At 42.5% G+C, this 25,441-nt stretch overlaps 2 protein-coding genes across 2 annotated transcripts; one reads left to right on the top strand and one right to left on the bottom strand.

The window, feature by feature from the left end:
- Positions 1–8,521: 8,521 nt before the first annotated feature.
- Positions 8,522–12,395, bottom strand: LOC107380065 (extracellular calcium-sensing receptor-like). The gene is made up of 8 exons (XM_070543833.1): positions 12,289–12,395; positions 11,709–12,003; positions 11,313–11,602; positions 10,514–10,809; positions 10,160–10,365; positions 9,857–10,078; positions 9,619–9,742; positions 8,522–9,538 (listed from the first exon to the last, which is right to left on the bottom strand). The coding sequence occupies exons 1-8, from the start codon at positions 12,393–12,395 to the stop codon at positions 8,640–8,642; spliced, it is 2,439 nt and encodes an 812-aa protein (XP_070399934.1). The 3' UTR covers positions 8,522–8,639.
- A 7,018-nt stretch (positions 12,396–19,413) lies between these two features.
- LOC107380590 (extracellular calcium-sensing receptor) lies at positions 19,414–23,288 on the top strand. The gene is made up of 7 exons (XM_070543834.1): positions 19,414–19,693; positions 19,790–20,079; positions 20,212–20,507; positions 20,804–21,009; positions 21,709–21,930; positions 22,005–22,128; positions 22,201–23,288. The coding sequence occupies exons 1-7, from the start codon at positions 19,433–19,435 to the stop codon at positions 23,097–23,099; spliced, it is 2,298 nt and encodes a 765-aa protein (XP_070399935.1). The 5' UTR covers positions 19,414–19,432; the 3' UTR covers positions 23,100–23,288.
- The last annotated feature ends 2,153 nt before the right edge of the window (positions 23,289–25,441 follow it).

The raw sequence follows: 25,441 nt of genomic DNA, 5'->3' as shown, positions 1-25,441 counted from the left end.
ACTGTAATTTCCGGTCTATAGAGTGTGCCTCAATATAAGCCGCACCTACTAAGTTTAAAAAAAAAAATGGAACTGTACATATATAAGCCGCAACAGGCTAAGAGCCGCAGATATCTACCGGATATCTACTGAATTGAAAACGTAGTTTTACTGAACGTAACTGAACTGATCAGTATCAAACAAAACAAAAGTTATTGATTAGTTTATTCATCGTCCTCCTGGGCACTGAAACCACTGAAGTCATCTTCTTCAGTGTCGGAGTTGAACAGCCTCAGAAGAGCTTCATCACATACCTTTTCTGTGGGGATGTCAGTCTCACTGTCTGTGTTGCTGTCATCATCCCGGGGAGAAGCTGGCTTGAATGAGTTCTTCCCGCTGCCGTCTCCAGTGCCGAACCATGGATTCATTCATGCCAACCTCACGTGCAGCAGCACTGTTTCCCTCCTTTACTGCCAGATCGACGGCCTTCAACTTAAATGCGGCATCATATGAACTCATACGTGTAGTTTCCATGATGAGGGGGTATGAATTTGAAAAAATTTCTTCGATGTGCTGGCTGCTTGCATGTGCTAAGTTAAAATAGGCACTTTCTCCGATTTCCACTTTTGATTTCACTTTTGGTTTCACTTTCTGCTAAAGCGCCCCCTGGCAGGTGAAGGAAAATATTCAATAAAGCCGCACCTCATTATAAGCCCCATGGTTCAAAACGTGGAAAAATAGTAGCGGCTTTTGGTTCGGAAAATACGGTACCTTAAAGTGAGGCAACTGGCTCCCTGGAGGGCTAAGCCCAACCAGCCATTCCTCCCCATCCCCACACATTTCTCTCCTCCTGCTCCCTCACATCATCACACAAACATGCACATAGGGCCTTGGGGGGTGGACAAGTCAGGGAGTGCGGGTATGGACCCCATTTCAGCATTCCTGTGGCAACCTGCCCCCCAATTTTATTTGCACCTTAAACACTTCCACCAACGACATTCCACGCAAACACACACTTAGGGCCTTGGGGGTGAGCACATTTAACAGCATTTGTCAAGGGGATTTCTCAGCCTCACCCCTAGTGCCGGTGCCCACTTCCAATTTTAAACTGCACTTAGACACTGAGGGCTGTGGGTGCAAGTGGGGTGGTGTGGTGGCATCAGCTGGCATAGGCCAGACAATGCCCGCACTGCCCGCTCACAACAGCCATGGAATACACCTCATCAACACTCACTAACACCATATTGGAGCAGGCGGAGGGAGACTAGGGGTCTTAGCACACCTCTGTTGTCGCTTGACTTCCTGGGGCTGGAGGCTAGGAGGGAGATCTGGCCATCTGGTTGGGGTCTGGGGTGGTGGATTGCTGTGCTCAGCGTTGGGCAGGGGAGCCTGCTCATCAGCACCCCAGCAGAAAGGGTCGAACTCTGGGAACCGGTAATGATTGTACCCCATGTGCAGCAGTACCAGGACCAGAGTGAATAGGATGTGTATGGGGAGCATGTGTGGGTGTCCGGCGTGCATTTTTGGAAGTCTTTGGTTGTATGTGTATGTGTGAGCATGAGGGAGGGAGTGTGTGACTGTGTTTCTGTATGACTGTATATGTCAGGTGGGGCCTTTGACTCCTCCCTTCGCCTAGGACTTCTTTTGATGATATAGATCTTTGTCTCCCCTCTCCCTGTCACACCTGGTGTGGAGTGCGGTGCCTTGGTCTGCCTGGGTCGTGGCTCCCGGGTAAGGGAGTTTAAGATTTTTGGCATCTGCCTGACCAATCCCGGTGGCTGCCTGGTGGGGTCTGTGTCCCTGGGCTCTGCTGGGTCCCCGGCGGGGTGATCGCCCCTGGGTCCCGGGCTCAGCCGGCTAGGGGGTGGGAGGCTGTGGGCGGGCCTGTGGGCTTGCCGCCAATGTCTCCCGGGACTCTGCCGGCTGCTGGTTGTGGCCCCCAGGGGCGATCCTCTGCGCCTCTCGAGGGGGGCAGGGGCCTTTCTGGTCGCAGTCTCCCTGGGGTTCCTGTGCTCTGGGGCAGCACCTGGATCTCTGGGACTTGGAGCTCCCTCCGCCTCCTGCATATCTTTAGGGGGCAGATCTGTGGCCCCTCACACTCTCTATTGGACGCTCCTATAGAGAAGCCTTACATAAACAAGCGTGTGTACACACACAGGTGCTCACATGGTGCTCTCATAAGTATGGACTTGGGCACGCTCAACACATGTCTTAAGGCTATGGTGGGCACTTAATGCACTGTGATTTATTATCGTGTGATTGTTCAGTTAAACATTGTTGATTATATATTTGTTCATCAAGTCGACGCAGTGATAGCTTGATCTTGTTGTATTGTTGTTGTGTCCCATTTTTTTTGTTTGTTTTTTGTTTTTGTTTTCTTCTCTCTTTCTGTAGGTCTAGAAGCAGACTCTTGTTCATTATTGATTATTTTTGTGGAACAACCCCCCACACACCTGTTGTCTCTTCCTTTCTCTTTCACCTCTGGCTCCGTGTCTGGTCGGAATTACAAAGCATTCAAAAACAATAACAATAAAGTTTTAAGTATCAGGCGTGACATTTAAAGCAGACGCTTTGATGCTCCACCTGAGAGTAAATCTGTAAGGCTTGTCACCAGCATTCAGACATCAATTCTGTTTGCTTCACAGACAGACAGGACACGGAAAAAAAAAAAGTGAGGCAACATGTCTTCAAGATGACAACAGAAGTCCAGTTGGCTTCATTTGAAACATAGTTTCTCTTGTTGAGTTTCAAAATCCCCCTTTTGGTGTTTTAGAGGTATTTTTCCTCTCAAATTTTACTTTGAGTATTCTCCAAGCATTCCACAGATGTTTAGCACTATTGATGTGGAACTCTGAGGGTTGTAACAAGATGTTAAACTGTAATGTGAAATAGTCGAGTTAAATTGGATTAAATAAATTGCTTAATAGCTATTTATTTCTATTCTCATTACTTTGTGACCAATAGCTGTAAAACTCTATTAATATAGAATATTACCTTGCTTGGTCTTAGGATGATTGATTAGAAGGTTCTAGGATTCTTTTAATTATTAAGGGATTGTCACACTTCGGTTTGAATCAAGAACCAATCAGTGTTTGCAAACAAATATGAATTTATTTTACAAACATTTAAGACTTCACAAATGGTTTAAAACTATTATACGGTTAATGGATGGAACTAAAAGATGGAAGTCTGCAAACTGTGTGTAAATATAGTTTAGAGTCAAACTAAGGAGGAACTGAATCCAGCATTTTTTGTTTCATATGCACAGGTTTAACAACTTTTAACAACTATCAATGGCGGTTGAACTTTAAATGCACAAAAGTAAGCCATAAATACAGTTTCCACTATCAAAGTAGTCACACTTTGTTGATCCAAACACTGCTGATCTCTCAACACAAATGATGGGCAGATTAAACGGTTCATTTCGATGCTTCTCCCACACAACGGGTGTTTGGATCTAACTTCCGCATTTATTGCTCGGACTGTATCGCAAGATCTCGAAAATCCCGCGCATGCCTGTTTGCGCACCTCAGGTCTCCGCAACAGAGCAGAGCCATTGTAGAGCGGGTATAGTATAATTTGAGTTTGGAAGCGAACGGCAGCGGAAAGAAGGGGCAGAGCGGAGCGGAGATAGTGGAATTTTGGGGTTAAGGTTCGACAGTGTGTCAAAATCCTTTTGAGTTTGAGATCTGCTAAGAGATGGTTGGTCTCCAGCTTGCTCTCGACTGACGAGAAAGCAGATCGGGCTTCGTTATAATGCCTGGTGTTATCTCTTGGTTGCCAAGCATCCCAGAACCCAGTCTCTGAGTCTGACTCTAAATGTGGAATTATGGTCAATTATGTGATGCACTTTTTTATCTTAGCCTTACTTCTTGTCTGGTGTGTGAGTAATGACGATGATCTCATCAGTAAACACAACTAAACATTGAGCATATTACTAAGACATCACAGAGTCAGATTCATGGAACATTCCAGGGCTTATAATTATACATAACAACATCAGTGATTATTAATCATCAAGTCTTAGTTTTAAGATCTTCTTTTCTTCAATGATTATTTGGAATTATAAAATGATTAGTTATGAAATTATCCTTCTTCTGGGAATAAACGTTTATCTTAGGAGAGTTCTCTTGTGAAGGATCGTTGTGAAGGACACTGATGAAGTCATCTGGTTGAAGAGATTGTGTGTGCAGACACAAGTCTCCTTGTCAAGGGAAAATAAAGTATAACGTTATATTCAGGGAAGCTGGCCTTGCTGTGTTTCTGGCCTGTGCATATGTCCTGTGGAATCTGAAAATCAGGTCAATGCGTGTCGTTACAAACCCTTTGTCTTTAGTTAACAGCACATCCACACAGTTTGCTTAGTAGTGGTGAAACAGATCAAATATCTCATGGATCAAATTGAATCATAGTTTTGAGTCTCGATTTAGATATTTTTCGGATTTGCAGGAAGAAAAGAAAAAAAAAGACATAACTGTGTTCCCTCTTTATTTAGTAGAACACTTAGCACATTTTTTGGCTCAATGCTCATTAAATAAAAACATTTAACTCGATACTCATTTAACCCCAGTTACGTTCTATATGTAGCGTAGACGATCTACATACTAGGATTTAACGCTGTTTACTATCAGCTTTGTTAGATCCTGAGAAAGATCAAACAATATTAGCATATGAAGCTATATCATGTATAACTATCCAGGATTTTTATACAATCAATAGAAGTTCATACACCAACCTGCTTGGTCTATATTTAATCCAAAGATTAATATTTAATTGAAGAAATTTAATTAATAGCAAAAGTTTATTTATTAAACAGTAGAATCTTTGCTTATTCAATAACCAAATATACACCATTCTGTGTTTCATTTCAAAGAAGAGTCAGGTTTAAAAAGTTAAGAATTTATTACTAACAATTTAAAGATGACAATTTATAAATGACAATTTAAAGATGACAATTTATAAATGACAATTTATAACAGCTTTGATATTAAACTTGGTATTAAAAGCAAACCTGTGTCTGAATGGAAACTAAAGTGGAATGTGTGGGTTTGGATGCGTGGATGAATCTCAGAAGATTTCTTTCAGAGAGAGAAACACATTCTGGGTGGGAAAGTTGTTTTGCAGCTAACTAAGTTGTTTCTTAAAGAGAACAGCATACAGATGCCATCTGTCAGAAGTGTCTACCTCAACCAGTCAGGAGACCATCTTCTGGCTCCGAGATATCAGATGGAGATGATGAACCCCCAAGCACGAGATAGTTAGAAGGACCTTGGTGTGACCAAATCGGTCCTGAGATGTCTCCGAGTCACAACAACTCATGAAACTAGTTGCATCTCAAAAATCAATAACTCTGAAGGAGTTTTGCATCAGCTGGTTACAGGTGGCGTTTATTTGGAACAATTCTATCGGTGTGACAGAACAGCTTAGGTGGAGGCTTCAGGGCGGCCGACCCTAATTGGGCTCGACACACGGGAGGCGACAAACAACCGCGATCAGCGAAATTTGTCGCTGTTGCTTTTATTACCTGTCACACGGGAGGCGATCCACAGCAGCGGCCAGCGGCAAAGCCGTCTACGCGTTCTGTCCCATGGCGAAATCGAAACTTCCGTTGTTTTGTTTGGCTGTGTCACGTTGGAGGGAATTAAGGTTATTTAAGCGGTTCAGAGTTAATAAAGCGGTAGATATGATGTTTCAAAAGGTGCTGCTAGAGTTATGTGAAATCTTACTTCTGATTTTACTATATAAAACATAATAATAATCAACTTCTCCTTCATGTTTGCTCGGAGATGTGTGGAGCATTATGTCCGCTCATTGGTCAGTGAATGAAACCTCCGTTGATTGGTCCTTGTCCGAGCGACAGCGATGAAAAGTTGAAAATGTTTCAACTTTCTGGGATCGCGTCGCTGGGTCATCTGCGCACGGCACGTGCACGAGTGCAAAATTTCACACTCACGTTTTTCGCGTTTCGCTTAGTAGGAGAGAGACCCGCAATTATCGCTTTGTCGTGCATGTCTCATTGAAAATGAATGGAGGAGAGGCGATGTCGTCTCCCGTGTGTCGAGCCCATTATCCTCATGGACTCCCGTTGCCACGGAGAGTATCTGGTTGGTTCAAGAACTGAACTTGAGCTGAGGAGTTTTTGGTTTTATTAAAACCTCAGGACACACCCTCTCAGAGACAGAAAGCTTTTTGTTATGGAGCAAAGACATGTGAGAGCAAGTTACCTTTACCCTGGTCTGTCCGCTCTGCATGGTGTGTATAAGTGCAAATTACCTTCTTCACACTGTTAAACATTACTGATTATCATAAATAATAATTATTATTAACCAAAGAATAATAAGTCATTTCAGTAATTAAATACATTTATAATGAACCATGATGATTATTTATTAACCTTCTAATAAACAGTAAAAAGAGTTTATTAAAAATGATTATTTTAAATCTTGAAATGTCCTTCATCTTGCGGAGGAACCGCAGACAGATAAAAGGCAGTCAGATTAAAGATGGTTTTAGCAGACTGTACGTCTCCTGTGATGTATAATCTGTGGACAAAAGTTCAGCCAGGACAGCGTGACCTAGCTGGGGAAGTGTGACCTTTGGTTCACAAAATGAGGCCATTCATGTCACTACATATAATATATATAACGTTAAAGATTGTTATAACTAAATAATTCTTACTATCTAGAATGATCATTTCAGATATTCAGTAAGAATGTTCTATTGGATATCTGGAATGTTAATTTCTACTAGGAATGATATAATTATGGATATCAGTAATATATATCCAGTCAGCCTAATAAATGCTAAAAAGGCCTCCAATTGGGCCAGCTCCTCTGGGGGAATCTCAAGATGTTCCATGGCCAGCCGAGAAACATAGTCCCTCCAGTGTGTCCTGGGTCTTGGGTCTCCTACCTTTTGGACATGCCTGGGAAACCTCACCAGGGAGGCCTCCTAACCAGATGCCTGAGTTCCCTCAACTCGCTCCTCTTGATGTGGAGAAGCAGCAGATCTACTCTGAGCCCCTCCCGGATGACTGAACTTCTCACCCTATCTCTAAGGAAGAGCACAGACATCCTCCAAGAAAAACTAATTTCGGCCGCTTGTGTCCACAATCTCATTCTTTCGGTCACTGTCCAATGCTTGTGACCATAGGTGAGGGTAGATCGGCCATTAACTGAGAACTTTGCCTTCATCGGTATAATGCCTGCATCACTGCAGGTGTTGCACCAATCTGTTTAATTGATCTTGCGCTCCTTCATTCCCTCACTTGTGAACAAGACCCGAGAAAATCAAAATCTTCAACTGGAGGCAGGACCACATTCCTTTTCCGACTCAAGGCCATGGTCTTAGACTTAGAGAAGCTGATTCTAATCCCATCTTCTTCACACTCAGCTGCCTAACCCCTCCCATTCCTTCTCCTTTAATCGGGAGAGGGTATAGGGGGAGCCAGGTTAAGCCTAGTCCGGCTCAGTTGTGGTTGAACGTAATAACACGATGCCACCTCCGCTACCTGGTCTCAATACTCTCTTTTGCTCTCTCTCGCTCTTCCTCTCACTCTCAATCTGGAGGGACCAACAATGGAAGGGGGTTCTGAGTGACATGTGGCGGCTCGTGCACTGCCAGTGATTCCCTAATTAAACTGTTTCGGTCATTGGACTGACTCAGGGGGAATTCATTGAGTTATATCTACTGAACCTAACCCATGAAGCCAACAGGACCACATCATCTGCAAATAGCAGAGACCCAATGCTCAGGCCACGCAAAAAGTTACCGTCAACACTGTGCCTGCACCTAGAAATCCTGACCAGAAAAGTTATGAACAGAATCAAGACTCCAACTCTCACCAAGAACGAGCCCAACTTACTGTCGACAATGTGGACCAAGCACTAACACCGGTCACACAGGGACCTAATACCCCAAATCAGAGGGCCTGGTACCCCATACTCCCAAAGTACCCCCCACAGGTTCATTCAAGGGACGGTCGAGCGACTTCTCCAAATCCACAAAACATAGATTGGTTGGGGAAACTCCCACGCACCCTCTATGACCCCCCTAAGGGTATAGAGCTGGTCCAGTGTTCATATGGCAAGGACAAAAACCACACTGTTGTGAGGACGTAGAAGTCTGCCGCAGGAGAAAGTGGCAGAAGATGGCTGATTGGCTAACAGCAAAGAGACTCGTCCACTGGCTTTACTTGCTTTGAAACATTGATGTTTTATCTTCTCAAATAGCACAAGCCTGAAGCAATTCTGCCGTGTGTGGAGACACTAATGCTAACTGTTAGCCTCTACTGTTCTCTGCCATTTCCTGGATGCTACACCAATAACAGCCTTCCTCATCACAAGTCAAGATGGGTGAGTCCATGAATGGTAAGTGACATTGAGATGTACATCTATTTTCTATCAGAAGCTATTGCAGGAGATAGGTGTAAAAGATGTTTCTCACGTTCAGCCTGCATGAAAAACTCAGAGTGACCAATCATTTTCAAAAATATTTAGTAAAAAATTGTTCCTCTGTGAACTTGCTCTTTAAAAACAGTTTTAACTCCTGAGGTATGTTCAGTAAGAATTGAATTATTAAAATTTCTGCAAAACGTTGTAGAAGTCAAAATTGTTCTGTATTTGTCAAAAGGCCATAGTGATGTTGCAAAAGTCTCAAAATTAATTTTTGATAATTAAAAATTTCTTACAGTTTTTTTCTGGTTGAAGCAAAATTATAAAACACTTTGGAGCAAATATACTCAGAATTAGTCCAAAACTGGAGGCCAGAATAGCAAATATCTCCACAGCTACAGTAAATTTTCCAGGAGAGCTGACATATGCTGGGATGAAGGTGAGCCACACTGCACAGAATATCAGCATGCTGAAGGTTATCAGCTTGGCTTCATTAAAATTATCAGGTAGTTTCCGAGCTAGAACAGCTAACACAAAGCAGAAAACAGCCAGCAGGCCAATGTACCCGAGCACAGCCCAGAACCCAACAGCAGAACCTAATGCACATTCCAGGATGATCTTCTCCTTGTATGTGCTCAGATTCTTCATCGGGTAGGGAGGGCTGAGTAACAGCCACACAGTACAGATTATAATTTGAATAAATGTGAAAAAAACAACAGTCATTCTTTGCTGTGGAGGCCCAAACCATTTCATGACATTACTACCTGGAAGTGTAGCTTTAAAGGCCATTAAAACCACTACAGTTTTGCCAAGAACACAGGAGATGCAGAGAACAAAGGTGACACCAAACGCTGTGTGTCGCAGCATGCAGGACCAATCAGAGGGAGCTCCGATGAAAGTTAATGAACATAAGAAACACAGAGTCAGAGAGAAGAGCAGCAGGAAGCTCAGCTCAGAGTTGTTGGCTCTGACAATTGGAGTTGTTCTGTGATGAAAGAATATAGCTGCTGTTATGATGGCCAGACAGGCCCCACTAACAGAGAATGCAGCCAGGATGATTGCCAGGACTTCATCATAGGAAAGAAACTCCACAGGTTTGGGGAAACAAGCGTCTCTTTGTGCATTAGGCCACAATTCACTGGGACACGGGAAACAGTCTGGAGAATCTAATTAAACAATATAAAGGGGGTTGTTAGTGATTATATTTTCCATAATACAGTTTTGTGAAGAAAACCTCGCATTTTACCTGTTGTGTTACTAATCTCTCCTTCAGGACATGATATACAATCATAGCAGCAGATGGGTTTTCCTTTCTCTAACACTTTACGGGTACCAAGAGGACAACTCTGAGAGCACACTGATACTGGGACCTGTAACCGAGGGTTAGGAAAAAATGGAACCAAAGTCATTTTTGCAAACAGTTAAAAGTAAATAAAAAACTTTTCCTACTAAGTTACTGTCTACTAAGTTATTATGTGACTTACTTGTGTACCACCCTCCACCCAGGATATATTCCTGTTGATGTGAAACTCCTGTCCTTTAGGCAGTGATGCATCATAGTACCCTACTGTTACCAGCTCAATAACTCCACTCTCACTCTTCTGCCAGTTGACCAGCTCATAAAAAGCTACAGGATCCCCGTTAGCATCAAATGACACAGGATAACCGTTTCTGGAAAAGTTTACTTTTTGTAGTTTAGTCACAACCTGTGAAAAACACAATAGGCCTGAAATTAACATTGTAATTAAAGTTTGACGTTAGCAAAGTTAGTTTTCATTAAGACTGACCTGTTTGTATGCCAATCTAGTGTTTTTGTCACAGCTTGTTGTGAGGTTTGTTTCCTGACACACTGCATTGTGAATAGCATGAGCTATTGCGTAAACAGCCTTGTACACCATGTTAGATATCCTTAACTGAGACGTGTCAGTGTACGGGTTTTTCAGGGTTTTAATGTCTTCAGTTCCATCACAGTTTCTTCTCTGTAGGTCAGAAACTGAACATAGACACAGATAACATGTAAGAAAAGTACGTGCATACATGCATTTCATTATCTGTTCTGGTTTCCAGTTTTATACGATGAACCTTCTGCTCACAAATAATAAATTCTTTGGTTTTTGCCTTTCTACAACATGATACAACACCTTTTCCGAGACTACAATTGAAAGCATCCTCCCAGAACTCCTTCAGCACCGAGGAGGCAGCTACTTTAGTGGGAGGAAGATCCAGCAGGAAGTCTCTCAGACCTGGGATGACAGATTGCTGAATAGCAACTCCAATGGCTCCGGCACAAACACTGTATCTCAAAAAGTTTGGGTCAGTTATCCAGCCCTCACTTCCGATCCACTGACGAGGTGGTGGAGGTTCCCGAGCCAGCTCCTCTAATAGAACCCTCATATCTCCAGATGCTGTAAATGCCACAACAACAATGGCTGTTGACCTGCAGATATGTTAAAATGTGTCAGCATAAACAAACCCCAAATCACTTTGTAGCCTTTGTATATTGTAGTAAAAAAGAATGTATTTTTATTGAATGTGCTAATACTTCTTTTCAAATAATAAAGTCATCTCCAAAACTGAGAATCATTTAATTTACACAGAAAGTTTTCTTGAATGCATGTTTTGCATAGTTCTGATTTTCTGACATTTGCACTGTGTATTGTGTGTGTGAATGTGTGTGAATGGATGAATGATGCACTGTAGTATAAAGCATCTTGGAGTCCTCTACCTCTGAAAGGTGCTATCCAAGTGCAGGTCATTTATTATTTCTCATTATAAAGTGAAATCTACATTACGTAAGCTACATACCTTTAATGATACAATATTTCACATTTAAAAAAAACATTTTCTGGAATTATGAAAAAATTATAAAAAAAATGTTTCTGTAGTACATCTGGCAAAAGTCTACAACAAAGAAAAATTCCCAACTGAACTCAGGCACACCTGCGGATGACATCGGCTACTCTCTGGATTTTGCTACGTGAGTCAGTCCGATAGAAGGATACAGAATATTCCACACAGATTCCTTCTCTCTGTGCTGCAGCAAGAAAAGATGCCATCCCGTAATTTCCATAATCAGAGTCAGAGCGGACAGCACCTATCCAAGTCCATCCAAAGTGATTCACCAGCTTGGCCAGTGCATCAGCCTGGAACTGGTCACTGGGAATGGTTCTGAAAAACGTTGGGTACTGCTGCTTATCTGACAGACAGGCACAGGTAGCAAAGTGACTGACCTAAAGTGAGGTAAATAATTATTTATTTTGGTTAATTATCAATAACAAGTCCAATAAAAAGTAGAAGATTTTTTTTCCAATTTTACAAAATATACAGAGTATTTACCAAAGGGATGTTGAAGGGCCCGATGATGCGTGACAGAGTGATGGATGTTGTGGAACCAGAGTCTCCGACAACAGCCACCACCATACCAGTTTGAGAACAATTGCTGCTTTTGTTAAACACAGGGTCCTGACCATTTGAAAGTTGAAATGCCACATGCACAGCTACTGGTACTGAAGCACAGGAGTCATAGATCCGATATCCAAGTCTGATACCCGGCAGCAGCTCTGTGCTGTTGTTTATTTCCTCAATGGCAAAAATCATCGCACGAGAAAAGCGAAGTTCCCTGGCTGTTGGGCTGCATAAGATGAGTCAGTTTACATAAAAATAAACAAAAAATTGCCAGCAAATTAAGAAAATAATCTAAAGCTGCAGTTCTTTATTTTCTCCAAAATAAATTGTGTTAAACAAATTCCATAGATCCAACGAAAATATCTATTTTCCTTTTTTTTGTCCTGCTAACAAACAAAACTTGGGGGGAAAAAATGACCATTTTATTTTTTTACTTTTACAATTCTTTGCAGCAAATCACTATTTCTGAACACATCTAACTTCCTCCCCAGCCCTTCTCCCTTTTACATACCTGCCTGTGCATCTTAAAGTTTCGGGCTTAGTGGTGTAGTTACAAACCACTGTTTGGAGTTTGTAGTGGATGAAGAAAGCGCCTCCAACAACAAAATCCCCATCCATTGAGAAAGCAGGTAAATGGGGAATACCTTCCAATGTACATTTCATGGATGAAACCTCAGTACTGACAGCAGCCAGGGCCTCTGTTGACTCAGTCTTTTGTTTCAGAACATCCGCAGCACCGACCAAGACAATCAGCTGGAACAAACTCACTGCTGATCTCAGCCCAATAGGCAGAGTCCTGAACTCCATTGCTTAATTGTCTGTGCTTTCCTGTGTGTTTCCTTCGTTTTTGTGCCACCTCAACTACGTCAGCCAATTGTTCATAAAACAATAGAGAAAAAATAATATGCCCCACCCCACCAAGCAATTTTTGTTTATTTATTTATTTTACGGCTGCTATTCATGTTTTGTTTTTTTTGGACAATTTTTTAGTTTTCAAGTTACCTTTCTGTACATTCAAAGTTTGTTTCCATTATTTAAAGTAATACAATGCAACTTTTTCATATTTTTTAATAATTTCCTTGGGCCAGTAGGTGCTAAAACGACCCTTTACAGGTTAATGAAATGCCCCCCAGACCCCCACCGCTCTCTGGGGCCAGAATATTGCACTTGCAAATTCAGAGTGTCGGTCCGGTCCCTGTTGGACATAGTGAAAGTGATAAAATTATACTATCCAGTGTGTGGGTTCCAAAAACACTGCTTCCCAGGTCTGTGGCCAAGTACCTTTCATTTTGAGAATGCTTTCCTCTACCCATTTTGAAAAGTAAAATAGAAAGACTTTCTTCTTAGTACTTAAAGAAGCATTGCTGAGCTTCCATCAGTTACAAAAATCCCAGAGAAACTTGTGGCTCAACAGCTAGCATGTAAACCACTCATCTGAGACCCTATAATGTTGCTTTTTGAAAAACATCGTTTTATAACTGTTTACTTTAAAGAACAAATTCCCTCCTTTTGCAGTTCTAGTTGGTGTGCCCCAAGGTTCTGTTTTGGGGCCTTTGCTGTTTTTGTACCGTCAGGGCCGTCTTGGCGACATTTAGCAAGATAACAAAGAAAACATTTTTACTGCTAGTTTGATGAAAGCTGTAAATTGGTGTTTACAAATGTGTTCAGATTCAGTGAAACAATGTGTCAGACTGGTCGGCTAGATACAAGGAGTTGAGCTGTAGCAAGCGTGGCTTCTCAGACGCGGAAGTGCTAGCGCCGGTTCGTGGCCTAATCTAGGAATCCCCAAGCGGGCACAGATGTCACAGGCGCTAGTGTACTCCTTGAAATCCTTAGCCATGCTCAGCCACCAGAGGGCCAACTGGAGGAATTTTAGATTTCGGTAGAACCCCGCATGTCCAGACATCCGTGACGAGTGGGCCCAGGACAGCGCCTTGCGGCAGCAGAATATAGGGGCGTAGAGGCAATTTGGGGGCGTCTCCGGAGGGGCGGGGTCATCCCGGAGGGCATGCTGGATAGCCTCCTCCAACGGCCACCTCAAGGGGGCAAGGAATCTGTGTTCCAAAAGGATTGGTGCGGGCTCGGACGTGGGCGTGGAGTGTGAGAACTGGCGGGAGAGGGCATCCGCTTTCTGATTCTTTGCTCCGGGGCGGTAGGTGAGATGGATATATCTTATTGGTATTGTACATAGTTATTCTAACACCCAGCTCCTTTCCTGCTAACAAAGAGAAATCCTACATACCTAAAATAAGTTATTTAAGCCAGAGACCTCTGAACTCTGCGCTTACCTTTCACTCAGTGCTCACTGCCTCTGACATTGACTTCTCTCCATTCAGGTGATAGACTTTTGTAGGGATGCCTTCTTCTTCCGGCTCTTGGAGGGGGCAGATGCTTTTTTTTTCCTCCTCTCCACCATATCTTATCTTCAAGGCCTTTGTCTGTCCGTGTGTGCTGGGTGCATGGCTGCTTCTGCATTTTTCTGGAAACTGGAAACTGAAATTCACTTAAATGGATCTCGTCAGTTGGTCTCTCAGCGCGATTGATACCATTTTTTCAACGATGAGAACGGGAAAAGGGGCTCCCGGATGCCCCGCCGGGACAGACCCAGTTGGACACATCATGTACTCCTGGAAACAGTGGAACTTGATCTGTCTTTCTCAGCTGTCTGTGGAGGACTTTGAAGACGTGTGGATATTCATGGTGTTGGTGACAGGTTTCCTGCTCATTGGCCTTGGAGGCTACCTGGCTTACCGGAAAATTAACGAGCTGTCGAGGAATATTGGCCTGATCCTGGAGCTCAGAGATGGTTTGCACCGCGCTGTGAATTCACAGACTCAAATAATTGTTGAGATGTATTGTAAGCTTGGGACTTTGGCGGAGATTCATTCTTTGGCACAAAAGATGGATGCCATCAAGGAGAGAGTGGACGAATCAGCACGAATTGGGATAGATTAATGTCCATTATTGGGATTTTGAGAGGTTGAGGACCAACAAACTGTAAGACAGAGGAAATTATCTCTGTCTGGCCCCAAAACAATTTCTAATCGGAATCTGGTGTCCTTTAGCCAGCAAGGCTCCAACGAAAACTCCCCCCTCAGAAGAGATGTGGAATGTGCCGTCACTATGGCAACTCAACTCTGTGTCCTTTCCCAGCCTGGGCGCGACTGCGGGAAGACCGCTGAGACGTTCCAGGGTCACTGCAACCCTCCAACCCTCAATGCTCCTCCCCCATCCACACTGAGGTGACATGCACTGCTTCGTGGCTGCAGGAACTGAAGTAGGGATAGTCCCAACCCACCACCCCACCTAGTGGACACTTGTGTTGTTTGAAGTTTGTTGCATATATATTTGAGGTAAGTAAGTAAGTAAAGTTTATTTATATAGCGCCTTTCACAGATATAAATCACAAAGCGCTGTACAACATGAGTAAAATCAGGGCAAATAGGTGTTTTTTTTTTGCATAGCAAAGCTGCCCTCCTGGTGGAGGGTAACTCTGAAGTGCCTTTTTTCCCTCCACCTGAACCACTCCTCATTTAACCCTCTTATCTCTATTAAGGTAGCGCGACTCAGGGTTGCGAATGACCACAGTCACCAATTCTTGTCATGTGTCTTGCCCATGTATGTCTGATCTCTGAATTGTGTGTACTGAAACTCTAATTTCCCTCTGGGATTAATAAAGTATCTTTGATTTGATTTGATTGATTTAGCCTCCTTGGACAGGAGACAAGATTCAAGCAGTTATAATATCCAAATTCAACATGGGGTTCTCCAGCCAACAATTCTACCATTTTGCTTTTTATTTTATGGTTACAGTGACAGTCTATGGGGACAGAAGATGACCTTACTCTGAAGTAATAGCTTTGATGTTTTCTTCAGAACAGCTGCTACATATTCTTATTTACTTAATATAATTGTTATATGGGGGGGATTGTTGGCATCTGCCTGATCAATATCGGTGGTGGCCTGGTGGGGGTCTGGGTCCCTGGGCTCTCCTGGGTCCCTGGCGGGGGTGGTCGCCCCTGGGTCCCGGGCTCGGCCGGCTAGGGGGTGGGAGGCTGCGGGCGGGCCTGAGGGCTTGCCGCTGATGTCTCCTGGGACTCTGCCGGCTGCTGGTTGTGGCCCCCCGGGGCGGTCCTCTGTGCCTCTCGAGGGGGGCGGGGGCCCTTCCGGTTGCAGTCTCCTTGGAGTTCCTGTGTTCTGGGGCAGCGCCTGGATCTCTGGGACTTGGAGCTCCCCCGTCTCTTACGCTTCTTTGGGGGGCAGATCTGTGGTCCCTCACACTCTCTATTGGACGCTCCTATAGATAAACCTTACATAAACAAGTGCGTGTACACACACAGGTGCTCACATGGTGCTCTCATAAGTATGGGCTTGGGCACGTTCAACACAGGTCTTAAGACTATGGTGGGCACTTAATGCACTGTGATCTATTATCGTGTGACTGTTCAGTTAAACAATGTTGATTATATATTTCTTCATCAAGTTGACGCAGTGATAGCTTGATCTTGTTGTATTGTTGTTGTGTCCCATTTTTTTGCTTTTCTTCTTGTCTTTTTCTGCAGGTCTAGAAGCAGACTCTTGTTCATTATTGTTTGTTTTTGTGGAACCCCCCCCCCCCCCTCTCCCCACCTTTTTTCTTTCCCTTTCTCTTTCACCTCTGAATCCGTGTCTGGTCGGAATTACAAAGCATTAAAAAACAATAACAATAACAATAACGTTTTAAGTATCACCCCGGGTTTCCACGGGACCCGTCAGCAGCAGGTTACTGCAGCAGCACGTCTTGCTCGCGTAAACTGCTGCTTGGCCCTTCCCACGAGACGCAAAGCAGCAGGGGAGCAGCTGTCAACGACAGAGCACGAAGTCACACGAGTGACTTCGTCAGTAAACGCAACCACAAGCAGGAGAAAACTACAACATGGTTTGTGATTTATGTTCTGTCCATTTTATAATCGCCAATACGGACCTGAAAAACAAAGGAGACCGCTAGCTAGGTGATAACTTCTCACGGGGCGCACAGTTAGTAACCTTTTTTAAAAGTAAAGCTACCGGAAGGCAGTACGTTCTTTATTCTGAAAATCTTTGGAGCTTCTCTCCATTTTCGCATCCAATTTCCTGTCTTTCCTTCCCCAAAAATGTCGAACTTGACCCGTTTCAGAGGCATCGCGCGTAGAAAATAGATCCGGCACGTAAAGGCCGCGACATGCTGCTCCTGAGACGCGGCTGACTCGCGCTGCTGACGGCTCCAGTGGAAAAGGCTCTGTTGACCACAGCGGTTCCTATCAGCAGCTATGACTCGCTGCTGCAGTAATGTGCTGCTGACGGCTCCTGTGGAAAGCCGGGGTCAGGCGTGACATTACAAGCAGACGCTTTGATGCTCCACCTGAGAGTAAATCTGTAAGGCTTGTTACCAGCATTCAGACATCAATTCTGTTTGCTTCACAGCCAGACAGGACACGGTAAAAAAAATAAAAAAATAAAAAAAAAATATATATAATTGTGATTAGTCTAATACTACTGATAATAATGATGCATTTCTTTTACAAGGTACCTTTCACAACACACATTAAACATAAACAAGGTGTAGCAAAAAAATAGTTGGGTTAGGGCACATGTGTCAGACACAAGGCCCGCGGGCCAGATGCAGCCCGCGGAGCATTTTTATGTGGCCCGCAAGATAATTATCAAAAATATGTTAAAACTGAACCACTGGCTGATTTTACCGCAAAGACTACAACTCCCATGATGCTTTGTGGCGTTAGCGTGGAGCCGAAGCGCCCCCTCCTTTGTTTTTTTTCCAGCGTCTGCTGCCGGTGTCTGCAGCTCCGCTGTCTCGGACAAACTAAACACTCCTCTCACTCAGTGCCGAGTTCACTCAGCTATTTTCTGACGTTGAAGCCCAGAAACGGAGATTCTAGCCGCTCAGTAATGTGTTCACGACTGAAAGAGAAAGTTTTCCAACTAACGTCCAGACAGAGCTGATATAACGCCAGCGAGCAGCGACACGCTCAAACCAGCACGACTCTGCGGTTGCTGTAGTTTTTATTTTTCCTCCCCGACTCACAACAATGTGGTCAAGCTGCTCAGACATGTTCATCAGCACAAACCTATGTGAGCACCTGTTGTCATCTAATGTTGTCATTATTATGATGAAGATGAACAAAACAACAGGAGTCTCCTCCTCAGCTCAGATCAACCCCCTGATGCAGGTATCTGGCTGGAACAGGTGAGCATCACAGTAAACCAGTGGAGCAAACTGAGCTTTAAATATTTAGGTAAAATGCTCTTTTTCTGCTCCAAAACATGAATGTTAACAGGTGATAAATTGCATTTTCATTTAAGATAGAATAATATTTTTATTTTGTTGTTGGCCCGTGAGAAAAGATTTAACCTACAGTAAACAGGAAGTGGAAAGGCTGCAGAAAGATAAATAGAATAGAAAATCCCTTTATTGTTCCTCAGTGTGGAAAGCTAGATGTCACAGCAGCGATGACACTTATTACAGGAGAAAAAAAGGAGAATAAAAAAATAAGAAAAATGAATAAACAACAAGAAAACATAAATCCTGAATAGATTTTAAAAATGCTGATTATACCACAAGTAATGAATACCACTGATGCCTTTTATTTAAAACTGGCTTGCTCGTCTGTAATTTGGTTATTCCACATTCAGTGTTAATGCAGAAATATGTTTGTTTCCAAATTTAAAGGTTCAAAATTGCATATATGTTGATAAAGAAAATGTGCAAATTTGCGGTCACTTTTTCAAAAAATATTAAGGTTTGGCCCCCGACTTCGTCCCAGAGTTTCATTTCGGCCCCGTGTGAGTTTGAGTTTGACACCCCTGGGTTAGCGTGTGTTGTTGACATCCTGACGTATAGCAGCAAAGGAACATAAATAAGTGAACACACACACACACACACACACACCCATAAACAGACACTTGAGCAATGGAAACCAGATCTGTCTTGACTGGTCTGATATTAGCTGTGAATGTGTTGGCGCTGATGTCAGTTGTATTCTTAGATGGTTCTCTGGATGTTCTGAGACAAGGGATTGAGCCTACAGAGGCTCTGACGGGTGTGGGTGTTAGTCCTGAAGCTTCATCGATGAAGTGCTCTCTGCAGCGTGCTCCTCGTTTTCCCTCATTGTCAATGGCCGGGGACTTTGTCGTTGGAGGTGTTTTTTCTATTCACTACAAGCTTTACACAATAATTAATAATTACACAACAAAGCCAGAGCCTCTCAGATGCACAGGGAGGTTAGTAAAAAGAAGAAAGGGTGGAAAATTTTTAAATTTGATTGACTGATATGGTTTGTCAGAATGTTTAACGTGATGGTTGCTAATAGTGTATGCTTAATTTATTTATTTTTAAAATTACTATAACTGAAAAGAAACTATATTTTAAATATGTGTTTTTTGTAGATTGTTCTTACTGTTTGAAGTTGATTTAACTCATATTTAATTTTATCTTTTAGTTAAAAAAGCAATTTTTTTTTAATTCTATGAATCACTAATTTAACTGAAGTGTTTATAGTGAATTTTAAAAAAATTGTATAGTTCTGCAAATTTGTGTTTTAAATTCAGTATTGAGGTGATTTCTCCACTCTCGTTTTTGTGGCAGTTTGAACACCCGAAATTTGCGCTTCTCTCGTGCAATGATCTTTGCTATTGAGGAGATCAACAACAGCACGGAGCTGCTGCCGGGCATCAGACTTGGATATCAGATCTACGACTCATGTGCTTCTGTGCTTGTTGCCACGGATGCGGCATTACAATTAGCGAATGGGCAAGAGCCCGCGTTTTCCAAATACAGCAACTGTTCCCAAACTGGAGTAGTAATAGCTGTTGTCGGAGAGTCTGGATCTTCCCAAACCATCGGCATATCACGCATCATCAGTTCCCTCAACATCCCTCAGGTAAGATACCTGGACTATTGTACATATTATTTATTTATATGTTTAATTATATGTGCGTGTGTGTGTGTGTGTGTGTGATTTCTCTTCTCATTTTAGGTCAGCCACTTTGCTACCTGTGCCTGTCTGTCAGATAAGCAGCAGTTCCCAACGTTTTTCAGAACCATTCCCAGTGACCAGTTCCAGGCTGATGCACTGGCCAAGCTGGTGAAACACTTTGGCTGGACTTGGATTGGTATCGTTCGCTCAGACTCAGATTATGGGAATTATGGGATAGCTGCTTTTCTTGTTGCAGCACAGAGAGAAGGAATCTGTGTGGAGTACTCTGAAGCTTTCTATCGCACCGACCCACGGAGCAAGATCCAGAGAGTAGCTGGTGTTATCCGCAGGTTTCTACTTCACTGATTTTGCATAAATTAGAATTTGTTTTCTGCCCTATAATGGGGAAAAAAACAGAAATTTTAAAAAGACATAAAAGAACATGCAGATATATGTTAGAAATGTAAATGTCCTTTTCATAGGTCAACAGCAAAGGTGATTGTGGCCTTCACAGCTCCGGGAGACATACAAGTGCTTTTGGAGGAGCTGGCTCTGGAGCCTCCACCGCCTCTTCAGTGGATTGGAAGTGAGGCCTGGGTATCTGACCCAAACTTTTTCAGCTACAGTTTCTGCAAAGGAACCATTGGAGTTGCGATTCAGCAGTCGGTCATCCCAGGACTGAGAAAGTTCCTACTGGACCTTTCTCCCATCAAAGTAGCTTCCTCCTCAGTGCTGACTGAGTTTTGGGAGGAGGCCTTCAACTGTACCCTCAAACAAAGTGAGAACGCTTTAGCTAAAAACAATGATGATGATGAGAATGACCCTACAACAAAGTGTTTATGTTTTAGTTTATCAATCAATTTGACAGAAAAAATGAAGTTCATTCATGTTGTTGTTTGTAAGATTATCGTTTTGAAGTGCCTTACTAAACACACACACACACATGCACGCGCGCACGCACGCACACACACACACACACACACACACACACACACACACACATTATGCTTAGTGAAATAGATAAATGCAAATTATTACTGTCAGAATCAATATTTTGCCTTTGTCTTTATTTAGGAGGTACTCCACTGAAAAGACAATGTGATGGAACCGAAGACATAGAGGAGCTTCAAAACCCGTACACTGACACATCTCAACTAAGAATAACGAACATGGTGTACAAGGGTGTTTATGCAATCGCTCATGCCATTCACAAATCTGTGTGTAAGGAAACTAATTCTGTTGCTGAGTGTGACAAAGACAAACGTCTGGAATCCAAACAGGTTGTTGCAAGAAAAATTAATACAAATACTTTTTAAAGCATCAAATTCTGAAGCTTAAATTATACATTACAATTAGGGATATCTAATATTATTGGTCTATTTATATCGGCCGATATTAAAATGTAAAATGGGAAATTTTCTGTACTGATTTTCAGTCTTTTAAAGACAACTCGCCGTGCACATATCAAAAGCTTAAGCTTCTTCGCTCTCTTAAAATGTCAAAATACGAGAGCTCAACTTGTGAAGTAGAAATGTGTTCTGTCTTCACACGAGGCTTGCTTTTCTTATCTGAAGATCTTTATAATATTTTATCAGCACAGCTGCAAAATAGAGAAAAAGAAACAATGCATTATTAATGTGTACACAAGTCTTTGCATCACACTTAGGGAAAATAAGATTCAGCTTTGTTTGAGATGAATAAATGTGGCATTTTTACTATTTCAAACTTGAATTGAAATGGTTGATTTTATTTTTTTAAAGCATGCATGAGAGGAGATATGTGATGTTGGTAACCAAAAATGTTTTAGTTTTCCTTTGTTATGAGTGGGGGACACAGCATATATCAATATCGGTTTATATTGGTTTAAGAAATTAGGAGTCAGACAATATCAGAATAATGGATATTGGTAAAGAAAAAAGCCAATGTTGAGCATCCCTGATTACAATGTTTTCATTTTGCCCCTCTCATTTGTTCTTCAGGTTTTTTCTGAACTGAAAAAAGTCCAATTTTTCCGCAATGGTTACCATGTTTCTTTTGATGCTAACGGAGATCCTGCAGCTTATTATGAGCTGGTCAACTGGCAGAAGAGTGAGAGGGGCGTCACTGATGCAGTAACAGTAGGGTACTATGATGCATCACTGCCAACAGGTCAGCAGTTCCGTGTCAACAGACCCATAACCTGGGTGAATGGTGACACACAAGTAAGGAATTTTTGGTGACAAAATGAGAGAGAAAAAGTTCTTAAACATTTCCATGACTTGCATTCTTGTTACAGGTCCCAGTATCAGTGTGTACTGAGAGTTGTCGTCCAGGAAGTCGTAAAGTCCTGCAGAAAGGAAAACCCATCTGCTGCTATGATTGTATACCATGTCCTGAAGGAGAGATTAGTAACACGACAGGTACATTCAAGTTGTTATCTTTGAATCACATCATTCCACATGTGATCACCAACATCCTTCTTATTTATTTAGATTCTCCAGACTGTTCCCCGTGTCCCAGTGAATCGTGGCCTAATGCACAAAGAGACGCTTGTTTCCCCAAACCTGTGGAGTTTCTTTCCTATGATGAAGTCCTGGCAATCATCCTGGCTGCATTCTCTGTTAGTGGGGCCTGTCTGGCCATCATAACAGCAGCTATTTTCTTTCATCACAGAACAACTCCAATTGTCAGAGCCAACAATTCTGAGCTGAGCTTCCTGCTGCTCTTCTCTCTGACTCTGTGTTTCTTATGTTCATTAACTTTCATCGGAGCTCCCTCTGATTGGTCCTGCATGCTGCGACACACAGCGTTTGGTATCACCTTTGTTCTCTGTATCTCCTGTGTTCTTGGCAAAACTGTAGTGGTTTTAATGGCCTTTAAAGCTACACTTCCAGGTAGTAATGTCATGAAATGGTTTGGGCCTCCACAGCAAAGAATGACTGTTGTGTTTTTCACATTTGTTCAAGTATTAATCTGTACTGTGTGGTTGTTACTCAGCCCTCCATTCCCAATGAAGAATCTGAGCACATACAAGGAGAAGATCATCCTGGAATGTGCATTAGGTTCTGCTGTTGGGTTCTGGGCTGTGCTCGGGTACATTGGCCTGCTGGCTGTTTTCTGCTTTGTGTTAGCTGTTCTAGCTCGGAAACTACCTGATAATTTTAATGAAGCCAAGCTGATAACCTTCAGCATGCTGATATTCTGTGCAGTGTGGCTCACCTTCATCCCAGCATATGTCAGCTCTCCTGGAAAATTTACTGTAGCTGTGGAGATATTTGCTATTCTGGCCTCCAGTTTTGGACTGATTCTGTGTATATTTGCTCCAAAGTGTTTCATCATCTTATTTCAGCCTGAGAAGAACTCAAAGAAATATGTAATGAACAAAAATTAAAAGTAAAGCATTAGAGATTTCACAACAGAATTGCAACGTAAGAATGATTACATAATTGTTTGAATTTTTCACGTTTGCTCCAGACAGTTCTATGTTTCTTTAATAAGCTGATTCAGGAACAACTTTCACTTCTAATGCAAATATTGTAATTTTCCTTTGTTGTTGTTTACTTTGATTTTTCTAGTCTTCTTAACCTTCCCACTGTCCTAATGGGTGTGACCCCGCGAGGAATGTTGACCATTGAGAGGCTTGATGGTTTATCCCTTGGGTCCATGTGGCAGGGGTGAGGAGTGAGCACCATCTCACTCCTGCCACGTGGACCTCGCGTGGTCACCCATAAAGACAGAGGGAGGGTTATTTCTTAATAATTCTCATGTCAAAAACAAAATATAGCAACTAATGCATATAAGTAGAAGTTGTCAGTCCTGCACATATTTTGAAGATAATATGAGTTTTCTACAGAAACATTAGTTTCCCCCTTTAGCCGGACGGACACTGTGCAACTTTTTCACTCGTAGCACTCAGCTTCAGCTCAAACTGTACGACTTCCTCGCAGGGCAGATCTCACGAGCCATGTGCTCACACTGTGCGACCCAGTTCTCGGATGTGACCTGACTGCTCACACTGTACGTCTGGTAGCAACACGTCGGACCTAAAAATATGCCAAAAATAGCAGTTTTTACACAACACGTTGGAGTATTTTTTTTTGTCTTGTTTTGCCTGTTGTCCTTCAGGAGTTCTGCAGGAGGACACACAGGGATTTATGGGGGTTGGGTGAGGAAAACAAAATAAAGAAAGTAAATCTGTGTTTTGTGATCAGTTTAACTTGACATAAACATGACGAACACGCTTTTTTGACAATCCTTGTCATTATGTGTAAAAGACGTGTAGAAATAAAAACAAACAACGTGTGTTATTAAGGAAATAGCGGTTGAGCGGTGTTGACGCATGATTGCCACCGTGAGCGGTTCTGGTACTTTTTGGGTCGCAGCCGCTTGCTGCGCCACTTCAACCCTCATGAGGGACGAGCAAAATATCAAACACTCCAGAAGTCCGTGCAAGCTCACGATTGCTGATCGGTAGCTGGTCACATGGTGTTAATCACCTCTCATAACCCCCTGTATACTACACGACGCTCAGCGCAAAACTCGCCCCGATCTTGTGAAATATTGCACGAGTGGAAAATCGGCTCAAAAAGTGAAAAAGTCGCACAGTGTCCGCCCGGCTTTAGACCAAAGATATGTGATTTAATTTTTTACTCTAAATTGTCATTTAGTATTTGTGTGAGTGAAGTATTTTGTTACATTTTTTTTCCAAATGAGCCTTGTTGGTCTCTCTTCCGTTAGACCAAGCACGGGTACGGAGTAGATGGAGTTAAACACCTTTTAAGTTGACAGAACGAGGAGACAAATGATCAGAAGTCCATTCACTGTTTCGCCGCTCATGAGGGGGAGAGTCTCTGCAGCAAGTCCCGCGACCTGCTCTTGCCAGATGCTTCGGACAGACTCTCGCCGTTCTGCTGAAAACGGCTGATTTTTATTGAAGATTACAGGAATGTTACATACGTAGTTTGCCATACACACACGTAATTCTGCCATCTGCACCTGCAGACGCACGTCAGCTAATAGCCTTGTTAATGAAAGACCAATTCATCCCAAGGACATGCAACCTTGAGATGATCAGGACACATCCTGCAACATCCTTTGCTAACAAAGACAGTTGTTCTTGTATTGAGGAACTGAAGGAAGGAACGCTTTCACTCCCTTATGCAGCTGTTCAGCTTGAGCAGAAAAGGCACAGAGAGGTCTTTGATATTATAACAAGATTCCATGAAAAGGCATATAATAATGTATTTATGATAATATATAAGGGGCAAAAGTGAGAGATACATATTTAATCATATAAAAGAGCTTATAATAATATATGAAAGAGCTTATATGAGAGATATATATTTTCAATCCCCCTTTTGAACTCTTTTAAGAGTTCAATAAAGATATAAGAAATCAAAACAATAACACCAAATTCCATCAAAAAGAATCCAATAAGCAAAGTTTTAAAATACCAATACAAACAACCAATCAGATTACATTTACTCATCTTTCTAGCAGTAAACTAATACAAAAAACATGATCATACTTTCAACAGAACATGTTACAACATGTATGGATCGCATGCAACTCCATATGAGGGCGAAAAACCCTAATTATCATATGTTTATAGGGAAAATTCCCCCATGTCCCCCCATTTGTCATATCTCAATTTTGGGGCGAACACCTGTTGGCATAGAGTGTGCATGCCTAGGACATCAATGATCAACAAAAAATAAAACAAAACAAACAAAA

Source organism: Nothobranchius furzeri, chromosome 13, assembly GCF_043380555.1.
Source record: "Nothobranchius furzeri strain GRZ-AD chromosome 13, NfurGRZ-RIMD1, whole genome shotgun sequence".
NCBI classification, from domain to species: Eukaryota; Metazoa; Chordata; class Actinopteri; order Cyprinodontiformes; family Nothobranchiidae; genus Nothobranchius; species Nothobranchius furzeri.
This window is presented reverse-complemented; position numbering and strand designations above follow the sequence as displayed.

Bases quoted from the DNA above. Each gene is read 5' to 3' on its own strand.
- LOC107380065 (XM_070543833.1), bottom strand. From the start codon at position 12,395: ATGGATGGGGATTTTGTTGTTGGAGGCGCTTTCTTCATCCACTACAAA. The intron at 11,603-11,708 runs GTAAATACTCTG...ACCTCACTTTAG, and splicing joins GGCCCTTCAACATCCCTTTG to GTCAGTCACTTTGCTACCTG. The intron at 10,079-10,159 runs GTCAGTCTTAAT...TGTTTTTCACAG, and splicing joins CTAGATTGGCATACAAACAG to GTTGTGACTAAACTACAAAA.
- LOC107380590 (XM_070543834.1), top strand. From the start codon at position 19,433: ATGATCTTTGCTATTGAGGAGATCAACAACAGCACGGAGCTGCTGCCG. The intron at 20,508-20,803 runs GTGAGAACGCTT...GTCTTTATTTAG, and splicing joins CAACTGTACCCTCAAACAAA to GAGGTACTCCACTGAAAAGA. The intron at 21,010-21,708 runs GTTGTTGCAAGA...TTTGTTCTTCAG, and splicing joins AACGTCTGGAATCCAAACAG to GTTTTTTCTGAACTGAAAAA.